The 22,459-nt window shown below is 38.5% G+C and overlaps 1 protein-coding gene across 4 annotated transcripts in view; it reads left to right on the forward strand.

Annotated features, from left to right (window-relative positions):
• Positions 1-6,056: 6,056 nt before the first annotated feature.
• Positions 6,057-22,459, forward strand: part of Itprid1 (ITPR interacting domain containing 1) — an 87,571-nt gene continuing 71,168 nt past the window's right edge. Inside the window, exons 1-7 of one of the 4 annotated variants that reach the window (XM_033757609.1) lie at positions 7,255-7,276; positions 7,476-7,524; positions 7,819-7,862; positions 12,172-12,302; positions 16,368-16,419; positions 18,297-18,383; positions 20,252-20,454. In XM_033757609.1, coding sequence (XP_033613500.1) covers positions 16,388-16,419; positions 18,297-18,383; positions 20,252-20,454 — 322 coding nt within the window. In that variant the 5' untranslated portion in view covers positions 7,255-7,276; positions 7,476-7,524; positions 7,819-7,862; positions 12,172-12,302; positions 16,368-16,387. Of the gene's footprint in view, positions 6,244-7,254; positions 7,277-7,475; positions 7,525-7,818; positions 7,863-12,171; positions 12,303-16,367; positions 16,420-18,296; positions 18,384-20,251; positions 20,455-21,664; positions 22,381-22,459 lie in introns of those variants that run through there. The other 3 variants (XM_033757613.1, XM_033757608.1, XM_033757612.1) reach the window with 3 other exon arrangements.

Raw genomic sequence — 22,459 nt, forward strand, 5'->3', positions numbered from 1 at the left:
GTTTAATTAATATATGAAAGGAATGGAGAATCAAAGAAAGCTCACAGGTGCTTGGGTAGAACAATTGCTATAAAAAGTGATGCCATTTTTCCAAGAAATAAAGGATTCCTATGAACACTTCGGCCAGCTTGATGGTATATGATCAAAACCAAGAAATTGTCTAACCATAAAACTCATTTAGATTTCACTATTTTTGTAAGCATTTATTTTGTGTGTTTATGGGACAATTCTATGAAATGTTACCACATGTGTAGAATTGCGGAAGCACCACCAAAATCAGGACACATAGTCATTTCTTCACCTGAAAGAATATATCCTGACAGGGTTGCTTAGCCCTGAGTTTACGTGATCTCATCTACCCTCAAGACTGAGGACACCAAGATGAGACAGGGACATTTTGCTACACTAGATTCCTGGAGCCATTTCCCTATACCTGTGGTCATCCGGATTCTGGAGAATGGGGAAGGCCCAAGTGACTGAGACCACCACAGATAAACAATCGTTTCTTGGAAATGAAACCATTCCTCAGAGATTCCAGAACTATAGAACCAAGATAACGGTCAGCCAGACCCCAGCCACCAGCTAATGTTTGAAAACTGTCCACTGACTTTTACCAGTGGGCCAATCTGAGCCCTGTGTCACAGCATGCCTCTTTTACCTACCTAAGCTGAAGCCCTTTCCTATCTCCTAACTTCCCAGTTAAATTGGTGCCATTTACTGAGATGGGAATGCTTGACCAGGAGCAAGGAGGCTGAGGGGGTAGTCGAGGAAACAATAAAGAATTCAGTGTGGGCACCTATTAATTTTGCCTGTAAATACCCAAGCAGAAGTGTCAAGAAAGTGGAAATACTCCACTCTGAAGTTCAGAGGTTGGACCAGATTTGAAATGTGAATTTAGAAAGTCTCATGAAAGAATAAAAAACTAAGGTAAAGTTGGAGGGGGAGTTGAGGGTGGAAGTAGAATTATTTTGAGATTGGCCACGTGGCAGCATACTGAAAGGTGAAGGGAAAGAATAAGGAGGGCAAAGCGATGCCCAAGCAAAGTCTATAAAGATGAATAGAATAAAGATGAAAACAGTTGCTTGAAAATGGGATTTGAGAGAGTGAAGATTCTCACAGTGATGAAGCATTACCATGGGGATTGAGTCATCAATAACAGAATCTTCTGGAAAGATGCCAGGAGTACCATCTAACAATTTCAAAAGTGAGGGTGAATGTCCTAGATATATACGACTCCATATTCTGAAGGCATATACATCAAAAGACAGAAAAAACAAGGTCTGAAGGCAGCGATGAAAAACATCGAGGAAATTTATACCATCTCCAAGACTATGGTCCAAACTATATTATAGGAGGAGGGAAAAAAGGCCACAGCTTGGGAGAGCAGCAAAAGAGAACGAACTGAGATTCCAGTAAGAGAAAGAAGATGAGGGCATATTCAAGGGAGGAAGGAAAAAAAAAAATGGAATTGTCAGGAGACAGTAAATGGATTCCAGAGGGCACAGGGCTAGGGAAGAGTCCAAGAAGTTTAGGAGATTGCCAGACAGGAAACATCATCACCATAAAAGCACGGCTCAAAAGCATGTTGGAATTACTCCTATGGTCTCCAGTTCTCTTAGAGTGTCAACCTCTCGGGACTAGTCTTTTAGTTTGTGGAGGAGAGATGAATAGTACTGAGGTTCTTAATAGTCACCTTTTTTAAGAGCACAAGCTGGGTCAGAGATTTGGCTCAGTGGTTCTGCCACCTGCCTCACAAGAAAAAGGGCTCCAGTTTGATCCCCAGGACCAAAAACAACAACGAAAACAAAAACAAAAAAGGAGCATGTGCTCTGGGGTCTTCTTTTGAAAACTGCTATGAATGGCATCATAGCTGGGAATGGATCAGATCTTAGCAAAGCACATGGATCCATACAAACATTCCTTAAATGCATCCTTATAGTAAGAGAAATATTCTCCCTCTCCCTCCCTCCCTCCCTCTCTCCCTCTCTCTCTCTCTCTCTCTTTCTCTCTGTTATCCAAAAGTAAGTCATCTAAGCATGACACAGATTATCCACTAAGTGACAAATCTATTTCTTATGTAAAAAACTTTTGTGTTGATTGGTGATTCTTCTACTTTACTTGGCAGTAGACAAGAAGCAACAGAAACAGAAGGACAAAGAAAACTGAAGAATATGAGTGTTGACTATTTTGTATACATTTTCCATGAATTTTTCCCAACCACCCTATAAAGTTTATGCTATACCGATTGTGAAATAGATGGAGAAATAGACTATCAGAAAAGTTTGAAAATGTCCACAGGATTTCAGAAAGCAGCAGAGCAGAGATGAAATCTAAAGCTATCTGTCAGGAAAACTGTTGCTCTTTTAACCACAGAAGAACCAAGAATGCTCACTAAGCTAACTGGATGTTCCTTTCCCAAGTAACCGAGCAATCAGGGAATAATTACAGACTGTTTAGCCTGGGCCAGGGGTGGCACTGGAACTATGGGGGAAAATATAAAAAGAACACAGTCCCTTTTTTCCCAGTATGAATGATTTATTTGGCAAGCTAACCTGTTTCCATAGAGTTGTAAAGAATCAAATAGCTCCAGAGAACAAAAATATAATGCTTGTCACTACTTTAAGGGTCAGGTTCTATGGTTTTGCTGTGGGCCGAAGGCTTTACAGGGAGGAGGAGAAGGTGTGGTGGAAGTTGCTTGGGTTAAATAAAAATTGAAGTAGCATTAATTTGACAAAGACTTCGTTTTCGCACTTTTAAAATGCTGGAATCTTGATAACATTTCAATACATCAGTGTTTTGTTTCAAAAATGGAGTACTTGGTGCAATATACTTTTGCATCTTTTTGACAAATTAAATGTGATAGGTACTGGGTCACTTAGGTACAGGAGATACATTATTCACGGTGAAGATTCTACTTTGGGTCAAAGCTGGCAAGAACTGAAGAGAGCAACAAGTGCTTCTGGAGGCAGAGGGGTTAAGAGAGGAGTCAACAGAGATCACATGCACAATTTCTTCCCTGTCTCTCCTCTGGTGGTCACCTGACCTGTATCTGTTTCCAAAGAGCTGCTCTGGGAGGTCACGTGACTAGATGCCAAAGAAAGGTCATTCAGGCATCAGAGAATCCTTTTCCAGAAGCAGATCTATTTACAAACTGGGAAGGCATCCACTAAAACGGGGGAACAAAAGGGCTTTTCTTTACAAACCAGTCCCTGACCCTTGCCTTTAGCGAGGGTTCCCACTTTCTTTGGCAGGTTTTTCCTGCCCGGTAGCCAAGTACAAATGAACTGTCCGCCAGCACATTCTCTCTGGCTGTGTAACTCAGGCAACTGAGGTCAAACTTGCCACTACAGAGTGGAAGTTTGGGGCACACAAATAAAGTAGCACTTTCGTCTCAGAGTTTAACAAGTTTTACAGTTACACATGAGAAAGCAGTAGGTGGATTAAAATTTGACACTGTGGTACTGAAACAGCATCTGAGCACTGGGAGCTGTTTGTTAGTTCCTATTCTCCCGACATGCAAAAATCACCTATAGGAAGCAGAAATTGCTTCCAGCTGAAGACAGGGAAGGAGTGAGATTATTTGGGGATCTTATCCTTCTGTACTACATTATTCATTGTTTTCAAACGTTTTCACCCTTTTTTTGTGTCTATATCTTGTGATGATTTGAGCATAGTTTTAGAGTTTTCTTCCTTGTGAAGTCATGCCCTGTAAAGCTGATGCTATCTCATTCATACTCACAGGATACGAGAGGCTGCCAAGAACATTTTTTGCTTCAAAGATCCAAAAGCTATGCAAAATTAAATAATTAAAATTTTAGTGCAATTCCTAACGGTTATCTTGTCCACTGTACAAATCCTAATATATCAAATAACTCTACAAACATTATAAATATAATCTAATCTGTATTAGTTTTGTCATATGTCATCATCAATGTTTTTATAACTTCTATAATCTGCTACCAGAGGATATTCCTAATATTAACTTCCTAAAATTAACTGGCTCACATAGTTACTGTTAACAGAGAGATCGCCTACCGACTTTTTGTCCTAATTTTTAACTAGCTGAAATTTCTTAGTGTTTGCTGTTATTGTATGATTAATTCATCATAGCTGATTGATTTTATAGTGATTGACAAATGTGATACTAAGTATTTTTACTTAAATTGAAAGATAGAATTTGAATATGTAAAGCATATTACTGCCAATCACATAAAAAAATGCTCATCTACTTCAAAGAGAATACACTGTATTAGTCAGTTGTTTAAAATAAATCTGAATGGCTTGCTTTTTCAAATGCCACTTAGAAATGATGGTTTCTGTGTTATGTGAGCAGTGATTATACACAAGTGTCAGCTTGTTAGAAATGTTGCTGGAGTGGATCTTTGGCTTTTTGGCCATCTGAACTTGAAGAATAAATTCATGCCAATTCAATTGTATGCCATGGAAAGAATTCAGTTAAAAAGTATGAGTCTGAACCCTAGCCTTGTTATTTTAGTTTTCTGTATGTTAATTTAACATCTAGTATGTACAAAAAAATCAATCAAATATGAGAAACACATAAATAAGTAAAAGAATGGGCCTTGTTCACAAGGTGCTGATAGCCTACGAGAGGGAATACTTTACATAGCTGGTCTAAATTCCTGTCCCCTGTTCTCACTCTGGGATTTTCACAGAGGTCAATAAAGGTCAAATCACTTAATGGGGACAGTAATATGATTTGTGCTTCGTAAATAAAATATTCATTAATATTTGAATGATCCCTATCATCTCGTTGGGTAGATATGGGAACATGCTTGAAGTCCAGTGCCTGCGTTTGAATCCCAACTGGTTGCATGGCTTTGGGCATGCAACCTAACTTCTTAGTTTCTCAACTTGCTACAAATTCTGACAATTGTTATTACTTCCTTCATTGAAAGTTAAATTATATAATACTTATACAGAACCCAGCATAGAATGTAACACTTTTATCACTGTAATATGAGTCTTTAATTCTTTGGGAAGATACCTAAAAGGAGAATAGTTGGGTCAAATCCAATTTCTATTTTTAGTTGTTTGAGGGATCTCCATATCAATTTCCATAGTGGTTATACTAGCTTGCATTCCCACCCACATGTAGAAGGGTTCCTTTTTTCTCTGTAGTCTTCCTACCATTTGTTGTTATGTGGTTTATTGATGATAGCCACATTACAGTGATATATACATATCCAAGTTTATAGTAGTGTAACTCATAATAGCTAAATCTGGAAACAGCCCATATATTCACAATCAGATGCATGGATAAAGAAAATATGGCATCTATGTAAATTGAAATACTACTCTACCATAAAGAAGGATAAATTTGAGTCATTTGTAGGGAAATGGACACACCTTGAGACTATAATGCTAAGTGAGATCACACAAGTTTAATATTCCCTGGTTTCATTTAAGTGAGAAACCCAAAGCATAAATAATTTAAGAGCAAAATAAAAGATAGATAATAGGAATAAGGAGATTGATGTTTTGCAAAAGGGAAGGGAACCAAGATAGAGAGGGAAGGAGAAAAGGTGAAAAAAAGAATTAAGGTGTATTATGTACTTGTACCAACTCCCCACAAGAGTTTAATCATTCATTATGTACTGAAAACGTGCACAAACAAAAATAAAAATTAAAAAAGAATGTACCACATAATAAATATTCTACTACAGCTAATGGTTATTACCATTCAGTATAATTTGTTCTCAATTTAAAACTAAGAGGTTGCACAGAGGTTGTGCCGTTTACTCAAGGTCACTTAAGAAGTTGCAGAGGCGAGACCCAGACAAGTCCACACCCTCTCTGCATACAAACATTTTTAGAGATGCAACTGTTGGATAACTTTGAAGGATGTTTACTGGATGTGTCCTCAAGTGTAATTTCTTTGTTTTCTATCCACATTACAGACCACCAGGCGAGCGGAGCTTATAGAAGACAGTGAAGCGAGAGTCATTCATTTGACCCTCAGCATCCTGGTTTCCCTCTCATTGAGCCAAGCATGAGAGCTGAGCTCACTGTGGGATTTGCTTGTATATGCCATCTGAGTTAGTTTGCAGAATTACTCCCTAATGATGGCAGAGAAGTTGCAAGGATCTGACAACCCTCAAGAAGGCCAGGAGAAGGTCAAGAGGAACATCCTGAGGTACACCAAGAAAGCATGGGCTCCTCTGGATGAACAGCTGTATGCTGATCCCAAGGAGGAAAGCCAAACTGCCACCATCCCCCTGCTGGGTAAGAAGGACCCCTGGGAATATTAGAAAAAGCAAAATTTGTGGGTAATGAGGAATGTGAGGCTGTCAGCTAGGGGGCAGATGAATTTGCTTCAAAGAAAGTTCTATGAATTGACACTTCTGACTTTGCACAAACACTCAGAATACAGACCTTCTCAACAGAAGTAGAGTGACTAAGGAATGAACTCCGCTTCCTTTCCATTCCAACAGCCACCCATTTTAAGTCCCCAAGGCTTGGAAGCTGTATGGATCCATTCTCTGGGACACAAAACTTTTTTTCAGGATATCATGTTTCTGAAGAGTCTTAGGATCTTGTAGGTAGCATTGACAGTAATTTTAATAATTTAAAGAGTAATAAGTAAGAAAATACTAAGATGTTATTCTTCTTTGTCCCTCATCCAATTCATTCTACCCTTTCATGGTTTCTTGATTGAAAGAACAATCTGCAACTCCCAGGCCCACTGGCATTCTTGGTTCACCTGACACCTTGAGAGCAGATAATGCAGGCATCCCACTGCTTGGTAGGTTTAAGTCATAGATTATTAGCCAAGGGTAGATGGTAGCTAACCTGAATGTAAACAAATATTTCATAGGAAATGTTGCCTTTACATCCTCCCATTTTGCCTACTGTCTATTTGTTGAGCCAGTGCTAAAGATCTACCTTAAAAGACTGGTGCCTTTTTAGCACAGGGTGCCTTTGGCAAACCAGGAACTCTAGTGCAATTTGTCCCTGGAATGAATGCAAATTTGGTTTCTAACCTGGCAGAGAGTCCTTGCAAATAAACATCATTGGCTGGCTGCCTTAGGTAAATGTCCTGATTCAATAAGGAGAGGCTCTGTGGTGATTTATACCCAACAAGAGAAAGACAAAAGTCTCAAATGCTTTTTCACCCTTGTATGCACACCAGGTAATTTAAAAATTATTCTAACATCTCTTACTCTGAACTGATTTTTCTCCTCTTTAACATTCTCTCTCTCTCCCTCTCTTCCTCTCTTTCTTTCTCATCCTTTCTTTTTTGAGTTATAGTCTTTCAGTAAGTTTATACTACATCCTCAGGAATGGCTGATTTTAGAAAACAGGAGGTTGGGCCTTTAGGGAAAAATGAATATGCTTATAGAAACATGTGACTAAATATGTAGCAAATAGAGCTACTGAGTGGTGGCTGAATGCTAGTGAAGTTATTTTAGTTGGCTGTGCTTTGACTAACTGGTCTGTTTCTTTATCATCTATAGAAGATTCCAAGCAGGAAAGTATCCAGCAGTGGCTGAACTCTGGATTTTTGTAAGTGTTTCTCTGTGCTTTATACATTTCTTTTGTAAAGATGTAGGACAACAATGCACCCAGATGATCAAGGTGGGATATACAGGAATTTTAATATAATTATATACCTAAAGCTATACATCAATTTAAAAGTACAAAGTACAAAGTTACTTTAATGCCTGACTATTCATTGGTTTCCAAAAGTGCTCTCTTAATAAACTAGCTCTGCTCCTGCACTCATCAGTTTAACTTAAAACTAATTTAGTGCAATTTATGTAAACCCATGGTTTGACTCACATTTTTTTTCTTTTATAGTGTCTCTGTACATGAAAACTTTCAGCAAGTCATCAACCACACTGGTAAGAGAAAAGAACACGGAAGCAGTTGTGCTTCCTAGAGTTGAGTTGAGATATATGTGTGGGAAAATGTGCTGGGTGCTTGAGCGCCGAAAACCGGTGATCTGAAGGTTCATGGAAAGAATGTCAGGGAGAGAACTCAGATGCATCTTCCTAAAATGAGAAGTATCAGAGGCTCCCAGGACTAGATCAGACTTCAGTCCTTTTGTCTGACTTATAAAACTGAGGCTCTGAAAAGATAGGTGCATCCGCAACAGCAGGATAGGGGCTGAAACCTAGGCTGTTGTCATACCGTCCACTTGCAGCAGTCAGATTGCAGCAGGGAAATCACTGGGTTCTAAGAATACACTTGCAAAGATGTAACTCTGGAAATGAAACTGTTTAATTTTCCCTCATACTGCATTGTGCTTTTACTTCCAATTCTAATTTCTCTATTTTTCATCTCAAAATCATACTTTTATTATCTCTTTCTAACGATACATTTGTTCTAGAGAAGAACAAATGATTGAACCCTAAAACAAACAGTGGAAATATTTCTGAGGCAGAAAAATGTATTACACTTGTTTCTCTGAGTTTTGATTAGAGCATTCTAAAAAGGAAAAAATAATAATTGCAGGTCTCATGGATTCCTTATTTATGTCTATGTTTTATTTCTTATTTTTTGGTACTGTGGATCTAATTCAGGACCTTGCACTTATGAGGCAGGTGTCAGCACCACTGAGCTAAAGCCCTGGCCCTAGATTCCATATTTATTAAATGAAATGCTGTATTTCTTAGAATCTATGATTTCTAAATTATAAAATGTACTTATTTTAAAAGTACACTCAGAGAAAATGAACCATGGTGATTATAAATGAAAAGCAGCATTTACTATAGAACACATCTTGATTTCATAGATGTTAAAATGTGAGAAAAGTATGTTTTAAAATTGACTAAGTGCAGTAAAGAATATATATAGGAAAATTATGTAAATAAAAAGCTTAATGATTAAGAAGAAAAAATTATTAGTCTAGTAGTAACTTACTTTGCTGGCTTTAATTCTTTTACTCCTTTCACTGCCATCTTAAGTGAAGACTGACTTGTCTACAAAAGTTTATTTAAATTTGGGAATTTGGGGCCAGGGATTTAACTCAGTGGTTCTGCCGTCTGCTTCACAGGCATAAGGTCCCGAGTTTGATTGCCCAGTACAAAACAAAACAAAACAAAAAAAAAAGCCACAAACTTGAATTTGGAAATTTCTACTTGGATATCTCTTTCATCGAGCTGCTTTTTTTTTTTTAATATGAAGTTCCATGTTCCCAAAATTTCTAAGGTTTTTTTTCCCAATAAATCAAATTGAACAAGCTCTCTGTTCATAGTAGTCTGGACTCAAAGAACACAAAAACCTAAGAAACACAGGCAGTATTCCATAGCGCCCAGACATTGACCTTGCCTGGGTCGTGGTGAGAGGCCTAGCCCTCATTTAGGTATTTTATAGCTGTATTAATATCCTCACACCCCATAAATTGCAGACACATGATTCTCACGTGAACCAAGTCATGCACTGCGAAGTCAGAGACAGGAGGTAACAACCTGAAGGAAACAGGGTCGTCCACAAACACGGCTCTGAACTCAGAGAGCCACAGCTTCCATTTGGCAGCTCTTTCATCTTCAGGAAGGCTTTTAATAATAATGGAATAGCTTCTTGCAAATTCAGTCGAACCTTTGCTTTTACACAAGGCCCTTGCTCATCGATCAAATGTGAAACTCAGTGACCTACGTGGACACATGCTCAGCTCTCATTTCTGGTTTGCAGGTAAAGAATCTGAGGCACAGAGTGGGAAATTCTGTGATTTGAAGTCACAGCTGCTTCAAGGCAGATGGAGATGCTGGAAATCCAGGCTTCCATGGGCCTCTCTGTGTCCTGGGTGCAATTGCAAAGGCAGAGATGCACTCTGAGCTCAGGGAAGCCCAGGGTCACAATGGAAAGCGTGGATGCTCGAGCACCGGAAAGTGGTGATCTGAAGATCGTGAGGAGAACGTCAGGAGAAAACTTGGGGGAAAAGAAAAAAAAAACACTACAGAAGAGGAATAAAAGTAGTCATAACTAGAGAAATAGTCCTGTTAAAACTTGTAAAATTCTCAAAGGATGTAGAGTAAATGAGCATTCTTTTTTTGTGATAAACATAACAAATTATTGTATACTTGTCAGTTTAAAAAACAGAAATTCATTCTCTCATAGACTTTGGAGGCTAGAAATCCAATTTCAAGGTGTCAGCCAAGCCAGCTGCCCAGCTTCTGATGGCTCCGCGACATTCTCTGATGTGTAGCTGTATCTTTCAGCCTATGATTCTGTCTTCCTGTGGTCTCCTCTTCCTGTGTGACATCTCTTCTTCTTGTAAAGATACCCATCATTGGATTTAGAGCCCGCCCTAATGCAAATCAGCATCTCCCTGCTCTGTGCCAAGCCTCAGAGAGATCAGTAAGGAGGCCAGCCTTAGGAATGAATTTCACTTCGAGTGAGTAGTGTCACCCCCTCTCCTGTCACGTTTCCACCCAGAACACAAGAATGAGACCTCATTTAGAAACACGGGTTTAGCAGAAGTAATTAGTTGAGAGCTTAACTAGCTCTTCTCATTACATTCTTTTTTCTTCATCTTTCTTCATCCAACTTCTCCTATTTTAAATCTTTCTTATTCTGATCACCTCTTGTCCTACTTTAGAGGCCTGACCCTAAGTTCTGTAGTCTGTATCAGGGCCTTCCTGACTTCTGACAATTTCTTTTCTGAACAAATACAAAAATCTTTTCTTGATTCTCTCCATGCTGCACTTGGTCTGTGCTGCTTCAAGTTACTACGGATACAATGCTTCTTCTTGACAAAATTGTAATCCTTACAGGGATTTCTAGGATAGGAACTATCTCTACATCATCCAATTGCCCCCAAAGCTAGTGAAGTTGCTGTTGTCAGATTTGAAATCTTCTCTGAAGAGATGAGACCTGAGCTGATCAATCAAAGATATGATTTTAAAAAGCAAAAAGGCAAAGCAAGAAGGTAATCTGGTGGGAGTCATAGGAATTTGAACAAAAGCACAGAAGTGAAAATAAAATTAAATGTATGTGGAAGAGCACTGGAAAGTGACTAGAGTGAAAAGATGGTTTTCTGCTAGGAAGCAAGATTGGAACTTTTTTCTTTCAGGGTGTGCTCAGATTGCAAATGTCTGAAGATCCAGAAAGAGGGACTCATGTTTGATGGCACAGGAATGGGATGGCCCAGCAATCTCAATTCAGATTCTAGTTAAAAGACATGTGAAATTGTAACTGGGGTCTGGGATAAATATGAGTCTGATGACTTGTCTCTCTATCTGAAAGGGGGGCATGAATAATTGATGATAACAATTAGTGGTAACTGCTGTAAGTACAGGGCTGGGGAATAGAAGAACCTGCATTACACCTTTGCTCTTTCTATTTTAGCGAGTCTTGAAGTCACTGCAGTGAAGAGGTAAATGTCAAATTCTAGTGTTCATCCGGACAGTGAAGAGAGGGGGCACAGCACATGTTGGGGAGAAATTATTATGGACTAAGGACTGATGAAGCAGGGCCAGCAGGACTCTGGAGAAGGAGAATTCACGCCACCTGGACCTTCCATGGATCTGGGAAGAGGGGAAGAAGAGCCAAGTTTTCCAATTAGCCTTAGGTCTTTAGGCACAAGTGTTAAGCAAAATGTGAGCGTCTCTCTGTCTCTCTCTCTCTCTCTCTCTCTCTCTCTCTCTCTCTCTCTCTCTCTCATGTGTGTGTGTAAGAACATGGATTAATGATTTATTGTATGCAACAAACACACACTGCTGACTACCTCTACTAAGCATCCTGGTCATGCAGGAGTTAAATGTGCAGAAAACGGCAGAATGCTATTATTTTAGAGCCCTGTGAAAATGTAATTTGATTAGTCTATTGGATGATATTCCAAAGAACCAAATGTCTTCCATGAATCAGTCAGAAATGCTTAGGAAAACCAAAATAAAAAATGCTTTCTAAGCCAATAAAGGTGCTAATTAGTGCCTTCTGCATATCTAACTACATCTTCTCCAGTAATACATTTTGCAGGGTTAAGTGTGGTATCTGCTGCTTCAGATGGCAGAAGTCCACCTAACAGTAGGGAGGGCGGCTGTAGACTCAAGTATCTAGAAGGGAATCAGAACTGGAATTTCATCCCATGGAATGGGATGTATTCAGTAGAGCAAGGGCTTTTTTCCTCACTTTAATTTCCCCAAAAAACGATGCTTAGAAAGTGCAAGGATAGAAGGACTTACTTTGCTTTTTTCCTTTTCCTTCCAGAAAATACAATCTGATTTTTAAAGCCTAACAGGGTATCCTGAAAAGAAAAAGAGGTGGAGAAAAATTTTAAAAGTAGGTACAGAAGCAACTGTGGAAATAAAGAAGGCCAAGCTAGTAGGGAGTTTTCTAAGGTGGGTAAAGGTCTGTTATAAGGGTTCCACCTTCTGCCTGAGGCAGCCCCAAGCCTGATGCCTGCAGAGCCTAAGGAAATCTGGGGTAACAGCAGCAGTTTGTCTGTCCTGTGATGGTATTTCCTATACATCAGTCTTGCTGTCATCAGAGGTACAGATTCAAATGCTTCTAGGAACCAGGCAGGTGATTGCTAATGAATGAATCTGGCAGCACAGAAATGGAAAAAAATTGGAGAGAAGATTGCAGCCCTGTAGACACCAGGGCATTGCCACTGGCTCTTCCACATTTTAAAGAAAGTCTGGGAATCCCGGTCCCTGTGAGAAATGGCATATCACAGGCCACCAGCTTGGGCCTCTCTGTTCAAGTTCATTGTTGAAAACTGGCCAAGGGAAACAGGACCTGACCCTGACAAGCCCATCGTTGGGCTCTAGGAAGTTTATCTTACAAATTAGCAAAATGGAAAGAAAAATAAACCCCCAACAGACAAGGGATAATCATTTCCCACTGCCCCGTGAAAGACTTTGACCTGCCTGTGTCCAAATGCTGCAAAGTCCAATTGCTGTTTCCACGAGAATCAAGAAGTCAACTCACACGGCACTGCTGTGAAAATAGCACTTGGTCTCCAAAGACCAAGAGAGCCTGGGAATGTAAAATGGAAATTAGGAAGTGAACCTAATTAATTTAAAAATAATTGTATCACAATTTGAAAAATCAGGGCTATCTTATGAGCTTAAAAATTTTATATTAATTTTCTTTGGCATGTTTCCCTCCAAAATCTAATCTTGGCAGCAGAGAGGCCAATGTCTGAAAGCATTGGCTGTAGATAGATTCAACAAGATCAAGAAGAGAGAGTACAAGGAGTCTAGGCAAGAATGCAAAAGCTGTATCTGTACCTAAGTGAGCATAGGCCTCAGGCAGGGATAGATGCTGTCATCCCCCAAATGTTGGTGATGGCTGGGGCTCACAGGGTGCTAGTTGTATGGTGGGAGGTAGGAGGTCCTTCTCCCAGCTGGAGCTAAAACTGAAAGGCATGCATATGTGCCATCAGACCAGAAACCTTCCTGCTGTGACCAAGCTGAAGCCTTTTGCAGATGAAAACGTGCCACCTTTAGGAACTTCTTTCCTCTTGGAGGTTGCTTTTGGTTTTCTGACAACCAGACTGTAACCATCAATGATGGCAGGGGAGAGAGGTATGGTCCATGGAGCATGGCTAGTATATCTGTGTGGATACTGAGATTCCATGCAAAAACCCTGCGTGAAGGGCTCCAGATTCTAAATGACTACATTTTTCTGAATGGCTAGATTTTCTGAAAAGCCAGGGCTTTTGAAAATGCACCAAGACTAAGCTACCTCTTCTCACCAATATCTGAAAATGGATCTCTTTCTCCAGCAGTGTCTGTAGTTTACTTGTGGCCTCGGTGTCAGATCCTAGACCATACATGCACATTCTGTCATATTTTCTAGGAAACCCATGACAACAGGAGAAAATAACAAAAGACTGAGGCCATGACAAAAGCACAAGCACTGTCAGAGTATGCGTGCAAATGTTTTTAAAAGGTGTAATATTTTAGATGAGAAGTGCTCAGAAACTTTCCAGAATTCTCTAGATGAGGCACAAATGGAGGTTTACTTGTGAGTTACAGGCAAATCAGCACACAGAGGTAGTGCTTACAGAAATACTGGCAGAAAGTAATGAGGAAAATGGCTTGCAATATTAAATATTTATTTTAACTTTCATTTGGGCAATTTATTACTTGATTCATTTTGGTATCAAATCTTTACAACATGCTTGCCTGAAAGTTGAACTGTTTTTGCACCTACAACATTAATAAGTTGGTTGATAGACTTTTTTTCACGTGACAACTTGAATCAGTTGTGGTGGTTTTACAAGTTTGAGAAGCTCTGAGGCTAATAGTGAATAGAAACTTGTAAACAAGTGCTACAGTGCCTGCCTGGATAAGAGAGAGAGAATTGTGTCATTGTGTCTAGCAATTCATCATTTATGAATTTTTCGAATTCTGACTCTTGGAGGTGCCTCACACAGTAAAGGAAGAATAAAATGGAAGAAAACATTCCCTGAAATGTTTTAAGAAGCAGTTACATATTTTCTTCAAGTTATGGACCTTTGAAATTTATATACATGTCCTATTATTGCATTTCTTTAAATACACATGAAGTTTATTCTAAGCAAAGGAAGACAGATACACATCATATTATGAGATAATCCCAATCAGATGTTGATGCATTTCCTGAAGATTCTGAAAAACTATCTGGACTCAAAGAGAAAGTCATATAATTGATTAACGCTATCCACTGTGGGAACAGAGTTGAGAATAAAGCATAGACTTGTATATCATCACTGTGTGTTTCAACCTTTGAAATAGACGAATGTTTCTCACCCTGTCTGACTCTTACGGTAATAGTTCAACTTGTTTTGTTGGGTAGACAGACACTATTTTCTCATCCCCTCTTTAAATTGTAGTTGTGTATTCTGGTCTTAGATAAGAATTCACATCTCAATAATATATCTCAGGTCTTTATCTTTCTAGACCAGTGTTCCTTTTCCTTAGAAAAGTAATTCAAGCTTTTAAAAATTTGTTCAAAATCATAAATAGTCCTTTCGCTACCTCCAGATTTCACACACAGAGAAGTTTATAGATAATTTGAGATCTATGTATAGATTCTTTACCGAGACAAGAATTCTAGATTCCCAATTACAATGCTTTATTATTTTCAGCATTCTTTCCTGTTTCCGTTACTCAGGTTTGTACAGCTAGTATTTCACCAAAACCTTTCTTGTGGTGAAAAACTTTATGTTCTTGAATAAGCACAAAGATGACAAACACTTCCCAGTTTTAAACATGTTACACATTTGTACCCAGGAATAGCACGACTGAAAGAAATTGAGAAGACTGGTGAGCCTTCTGGGAAATTTGTGGATATCAGCCACACATTACATCACGACAGTGTCTGAGTACCACCAGGGACCCCACTGAGACTTCCACTTCATGCTTATTCTCAGACATTCTGTCCCCAGCTCTTCTACCAGGCAAATGGATCTTTGACATCTTCTCTCTCATCTTTAGTTCTTTGCTCAAGAACCTAAAAACAAAAATCTTGCCTTGACACATACATAAAACTCCTCTTTCTGACTTTCAAATAAACTACAAGACATTCTGTTGGCAGTGTGGTGTTTGGAAAAGAAATAAACACCACCAACAACAAACTAAAATAAGCTGTGGCATCTTATTACCCACAAGAATTTCTTTACCCTCTCTGAGCCTCAATTTTCCCCTTACTAAATGAGAATTGATAGTACCCATTTCACTGTTTCATGTGAATTAAAAGATACTATGCATATAACTCGCTTAGCACATTGCCTTGTACAAAGTTACAACTAAATAGTTTCATGGTTAGGATCAATAATAAAGATAGTAATAAATTTCTCTATCAGCTGTTTTTGACTCTATGATTAAGGGTTCATTACTGTATTTCTGTGAGTCTCATTTTTCTTACCTGAGAAATGAGGCTAGGTCCTCGATTATAAGGCTGTCAGAAGGATTGGATAATAAAAATAAATGGAAGGTGCCCAGAAAGCATTCTTTCATGTTGATCTCCTTTCTTCTGTACCATCACTGCTCCTCAGTGGGCCTTATGTAGGTACTCTGCATGTGTTCCTATCACACCAGCCCCAGTACTGTCCACACATACTACAGACACTGTTTTTTCTCACCTTTATTGGCAATACATCCTTTCCATTCATGAAACTCTTCTCATTCTTCAAACTTCAGAAAAAATACCATTTCCTCCATGAAACCCTGTGGACACCTCTGTTTGCTACTGACTTCCCTCCCTGTGGAACATGTACATTTCTTCAAGTACTTGCAGCACAGTTTAGGCATCCATTATACTCTGTCTTGCTCACCACAGAGATGCCTTGTATTTTTTGCCTATACAACTTTGGATATGGAAATTCAGTCCAATATTGGCCACATTGGAAATGAGAAAATCTTCCATAACATAAAAGGAAATTAAGTTCGCCTCTACTCTTTTTGTTGTTGCAGTTTCTTTGCATGAACAAGGAATGGTTCAAATGACTGTGAAAGACTACATGAGGTAGGTAGCAGAATCAGAGTGATTTCACTCCAACATTTTATAGCCATATCTATGATAAATAAAGTAGAACTGTATCTTAATAATACCATAGGTCTGGGGATCTAATGAAAGATCACTAGTTTAGCTCCAATGACTATGACATTTCATTAGCCTTGAGAGACAAAGGTACCTTAGAAGTTATAAAGGGGTAGTAAAATTAATTCAACAAATGCTGACTCAGGGGATAATTAAGTAGAACCTATGCATAAATGTCATTCTACTATAATGCAACTGTCTATAAGTATCTGTTCATAAAACCATTCCATTCATGTTTTCATGTTGCCAATGTTATTAATCATCATTCTGTTTATGGAATAATAATACATATAATTTCCAAAGTTAGATAGAAAGCTTGGGTCTCTTAGGATGAGAAGAGACTAGGTCTCAATGTGTAGTTCCCTACAGCAGCAGCATCACCTATGGACCTAAGAGAAAAGCAAATTCTCAAGTTCAGAGTTTAGTTTGCAAATTCTTCAGAGGATTCTGAGGCACAAGGTAGCTTAATATAAACTATGAAAGCTTCAAGGTTAAGAACTTTGCTTCCTATACTTATGTCTTCCTTGCATTTTCTGGATAATGCCAACTACCTGAAAACTGGATATGCATCACTGTGGCCCTCTTACTCCTACCATTTCACAACTGAGGTGCTGTTTTTCTTTGCCCTTTTCCCTTAATGGACTGGTTTTTTTTTTTCTTTTTCCTGCTATGAAACTATAAGTAACCATAAGAATCTCCCACACAACTCTCTTCCTTTCTCAAAGAGGAAATTTGAGAGCTGGTTCAATGGCCAGCTCATGTGCCCTGGCTTTATTAGCACAGTGACTGCACATGGACTCTACTGGATCCAAGGCCAGGGCTGCTTCTGGGTAGCTCTGCTGAACATTACAAAATAAGGTGTATCCTTTAAACCCAAGATGAAAACTAAGTCATGGGGGGCTGATAAATAAACTGAGATGAGGCAGTAAATGAAAGAATGTTTTCTGCCTGTACTCAAGGACCCCAACAAGTTCAATATTCTTTTAAACCTAAGAAACTTGTTTTTTTCTCAGCATTAGCAAAAAGATGCAATTAAAAAGGAAAAACATGGGGTTTAGTCATTCTTACTAAACGTGGATAGGACTTAGACAAATTTGGCAGCCCAAGTAAGATATCTTTGATGTCTTTAGAAACATTGATATCTGTATTGTATTCTTGGATACATTTCAATTTTACATCAATTGTCTATTTTACTTGATGGTGCTAGGTATGATCTATGATATAGATGAGCTGTGTAGAACTGAACTATATTATAATAGAGTTCCAATCTCTTCGGAAATGTTTTCAAATGATCTGCAGTACTGGCCTGTTGGATCAAGTGATGATCATTCTGTTAGTAACAAAAGAGTTCTGACTACTGCATTTGAGTAGTCGCAGGAGCCCCGGGACAGCACTTAGAGATTATTAGCCATGCAATCTGAAATCATTCTCTGTGAAGAGAATTAGTGTGAAGTTGCTTCAGTGGTTGCTGGCTGTACCTCTTTCATCACATAAATTTAACTTCCTCCCCAAAGTTAAAGCCTAGCAAAGCTGTGTTTATGAAAGGTCCCCCAACGATTTGCCATCTGTCAAGAGTGAGACATTCTGTCACCTTTATAACGAGCACTAGCGGGCACCTAACACTTAAATTCTCACACCTTCTGTGACAGAACACTCTGAAAGGAGGAACAGACCCTCAGTTGCAAGTTCTTCCTTAAAGGTGCGTCCATTATGGCGTTAGAAACTAAAGGGAAAGATTGACAGTGGCCTCCTGGGGATTCTAAATCAATATCTCACCTTTGGTATTTCCTGTCCCATTGTAGATCTCTCCATCAGTTTTCAGAAACTCCTACACTGTCAAGAGGGACCAGTTTCAATTCTTGCCATTCTACTGCAAATATACCACAAAGGTATGTGATTTCCTGGCCCTTTTCATTCAGAGAAGTGATTCTGCGCAACAACAGATTTTATGAAGTTATAAATAAGCACTTGAGAAATATTTGTTAGGTTAATGGATGTGAAAATGAATAAAAGATAAGTGTCAGTGAAATTGGGAGCAGTCTAAAAATCTGTTAATGGGGAAATAGTCAAATGAACAACTATCTCATTAGTTGTACGAAGTTACATACAGCGGTAAACAAATAAGTAGAAATCACAAGATATATCTAATTTATGCAGAGCATAGCTCTACCTATTAGAAAGATCTTCAAGTTATATTTTAAAGAGAAAAAATAAAGATGAAGAAAGATACAGTTTTACTATTTATAAAGCAAAAAAGGGTAATCTACAAAGCATGCATGTAGCTATATAGTAATATGTCCAGAAGTATGAACATATTTAGCAATAAAGGGATCAAGATTAGTAAGAGTAATTCGAAGAGAGGAGAGACATTTATTTGTAATATTATACATTTTTAAAAATAAAGTGAGAATAATTTATGTATTTATTACACTATGAAATGTGTATTTAAAAGTTAATATTTTAACTATTGTATGAAAGCATTTTAATGACAAATCAATCAATAATTATATTATTGGCCATGAGACTATACCATTTAGAAGGGAAGGATTATCTTTTTTTCATTTTTGTTACATGGGTACTTTCATGGAGCCTGGAACATGGCAGATGTTCAATAAATATTTGTATAGTTGGATTGAATAAAAAGTTGCATAATGAAGTTGACAAGAAGTTAAATCTTTCATGTCCAACTTATATTTCTCACCAGATACCATTTTTTCCCTTAAACTTCTTCTCTACTAAGGTGTTTATGTTAACATAATGGAGAAAGTGGCACCTCCAGCTCTCCAGTGAGTTCTGATGGTTAAAATGATGCCCTTCCCCAAGGGTTTTTGGCCTCTTTCCTTCCTTGACTGAATCAGGAGTCAAAGCACCAGATCTTCATGACACATTAGAAGGTGAAAGTGATGGTTTGGTGGTGATGAATGGGCCTGCCCATGAGATGATAGCTATGACAATAAAATTATCTAAACTACCTCAAATAAATTTGTTAGTGCTAAGTGTAAAGTAACAGCAAGCAGTAACTCCAAGGCGAAAAAAGAAACCCTGGTTAAACCTTATCAAAAGTTCTGAAGGCCAAGAGAGGCCACAGTTTTTGTAACTTCTGGCTCAGAAGTTCAGTAATTGGGAAGAGGATTATATGCATAAATAGTTTCCACCTAACTGATGTTTACCATTTTCAGTGCCAAAGTGGACTAGGACATTTTGACAAAAACATTTTTTGTTTCTCAGCCAACTTCAAAAACAACAAACAGAATATATTTTAATCCTACCTAGGGACTCAAAATCATTATTTGTTAACATCAGTCCTTGTAGTCTGCATTTAGTAATATCTTTGATGGATTTGTTCAGCTGAGGAGTCACCCAGACTGAAGCAGTGTTCTTCTGTGAGTCTCCTGCGAGCATTCTTTTTCTGCTTTCTCTCTTGCCATCAATTACCACTTCTTGGTGTTGTCATTGTTCGCTCTCTGGCTTCTGTTCCGCAATCTCCCTGCCCTATCTAATTTAACATGGGCCCACGAGGGGAATGAAAAGCCAGATGGATAAACTCACTGCATTATATGTAAAGTACAGGCAGGCAGTCCCTGAGTGGGGTGACTGACAGTCCTGTAAGTAAGTATATATGATCTGTTATGAATATACCATCTGTCTGTTCAGGTTCCTCTCTCACTCATTTTCTGGAAGACTGGGTGACTAGGAATAAATGGCTTATGTTTAAGTGAGCTGTTATTAGATGAAAATATTCATATTTTTATTGCAGCATTCCTGAATGGCTGCAATTTTGGGAGAAAGATCCTGTGGAGATTCTCTTGGATCTAGGGTTTGGTGCTGATGAGCCAGACATCTGCTCACAAATCCCGGACCGATTCCTTCACTGTGGCTCATCAGTCAGAGGGATTGACATCCGTGTTTTCCTTGAAGCTCAGAAGCAGCGGATGCACCTCGAGAACCCTGACTTGTATGGTAAGTGTGGAATGTAAACAAGTATCTCAGCAATGGCAATGGTAGGCCACAGAGTGAGGCAGGATGGACTAGTAGACTGTGTGCAATTGCAGCCAACACCTCTCTTGCAGCAGCTCAAAAGAGAAAGCATTTATTTCTCAATCACATATCTGCTGTGGATTGGCTTGTATCTTTGGGAGAAGGACTGATCTGTGCCTATTGTCCTCACTCAAGGACTTGCCCCCCACCGCCAATCTGGAACATCACTATTATGAATGACAGGGAGAGTAGAAAGGGAGAACTGTACTCAACTCAAATCATTCAACTCATAACTTACACCTATCAGGTCTGTTCGAGTTTCATTGGCCAACAAGCCAAATGGCCACATAACCCAGGTGTTGAGAGTGTGGGAACCAGCCATATTCCCAAAAGGAAAAAAGTTGGTGGTACTGGTGAGCATCACTAATATATAATTATAGCCACACACCAAGGAGGCAGGAAAATTGCCATCAGGCAAGGTTTGTCATGAATCACAAGGTAAAATCTTAATTTCTTCATTTGTGAAGCATAGACCACTACAGTTTTACACCTTTACCTTCAACTGGTAATTATTATTCTACTGTAGATTAGGCCTGGTCCTTACAGTTATTATACATACGACTCTATTTACCCAGCAAATGATTGGTGCAATCATTTTTGTAGGACATTACTAAAGTTGTACTTGGGGTATATGTACTGTATATGAATAATTTGGGGGCATATGTCTTGCAGTTAAACAAGTTTGCTTGCTATTAGATTCATTCAGTAAGCTAAGATGTATTTCCAGTCTCCTAGAGAAGATGCAGTGTGGCATTTTCAAGATGATTTAAATGTAGAATCCCTCTTGCAGTGGCAAAGAACATCTTCATGGAATAGAGTCTGGAGGAATTCTGGATGAGAAAATGACAAACTCTTGTTTCCAAAATAAATTATTTTACATAAATAAATTTAGTGAAAGGTAAGTCAAGGGAGATGAAAAGCTTTTCACAAATAATTATATAGAACAAAAATATCACTAGATTTTTCATTTTAGTTCTTTTCATGTGGATAAAATGGGTCTCAAAATCTTAGCAATGATTTTTAAAGAAGAGTACATCAACCTGAAGGTGTTGTGTTTTAAAATTTCTTTACATTCCAGGAACAATTAATTTTGCTCTTTGTTGTCTCCTCAAACAGAACAGAAAAGTAAGTTCTTTGATCAGTTCTTTATTTGGGGAGAATAATAACACTTTCCAATATTTGAATAGTATTCAAGCTGATCTGTGAAGTAAACATTTTACAAATGAAATTGACACATGGATTATAGAGGAACTAGGAATTGGTCCCTGATCCTGTGATTTCCCAGCCTACTGTGATTTCCGCTACTTAACACTCACCAATACACTTTTGATTGAAGAAAATTGAGAAGGTCGAACATAAAACAAGTAATAACAAAATTAGTAGGCTGCTCAAAAGATAAAATGGATAATTATGCATCATTCAGAGTCAAAACAATAAGTTCAAACTTGACAATGAGAATCAATTCGTCCATTCAATCTACCCAAAGGCAAAAATAAAACATCACACCAATCCTTTCAGACTGTTGTGTTCTCTGGATTGATTGAACCAATTAAACTGATAGGCTTTATCTTAATCTAGGTATAAAAAACATCTATGGGATGGGTAGAAGACAATAATAAAAGCTAAATTATGATTGCATCATGCCCATTGGGTCACAAAAGAAATTTTGTTTCAGCTAATGCATGTTGGGGGGTGGGTGTGATCACAATTATTCTGAAATGTCCAAAACCTAAGAGTTCCTATAGGTTAGAAATGAAGAACACAGTCCTGGGTGAGAAAGCAACCACATATTTTGGAGTACAAGGATGATGATTGTCAGTATCTACTCCTTCCAGGGGAAAGAAACAGGTAGGCATAAGGATATGCTCAGAGAAGAGTTTGCAGCTTTGCTGAGATGAGGAACAACAGAGTGGACAGCATCCTTGCC

Source organism: Fukomys damarensis, unplaced genomic scaffold (genome assembly GCF_012274545.1).
Source record: "Fukomys damarensis isolate Sample0158 unplaced genomic scaffold, DMR_v1.0_HiC HiC_scaffold_4, whole genome shotgun sequence".
Taxonomy (NCBI): Eukaryota; Metazoa; Chordata; class Mammalia; order Rodentia; family Bathyergidae; genus Fukomys; species Fukomys damarensis.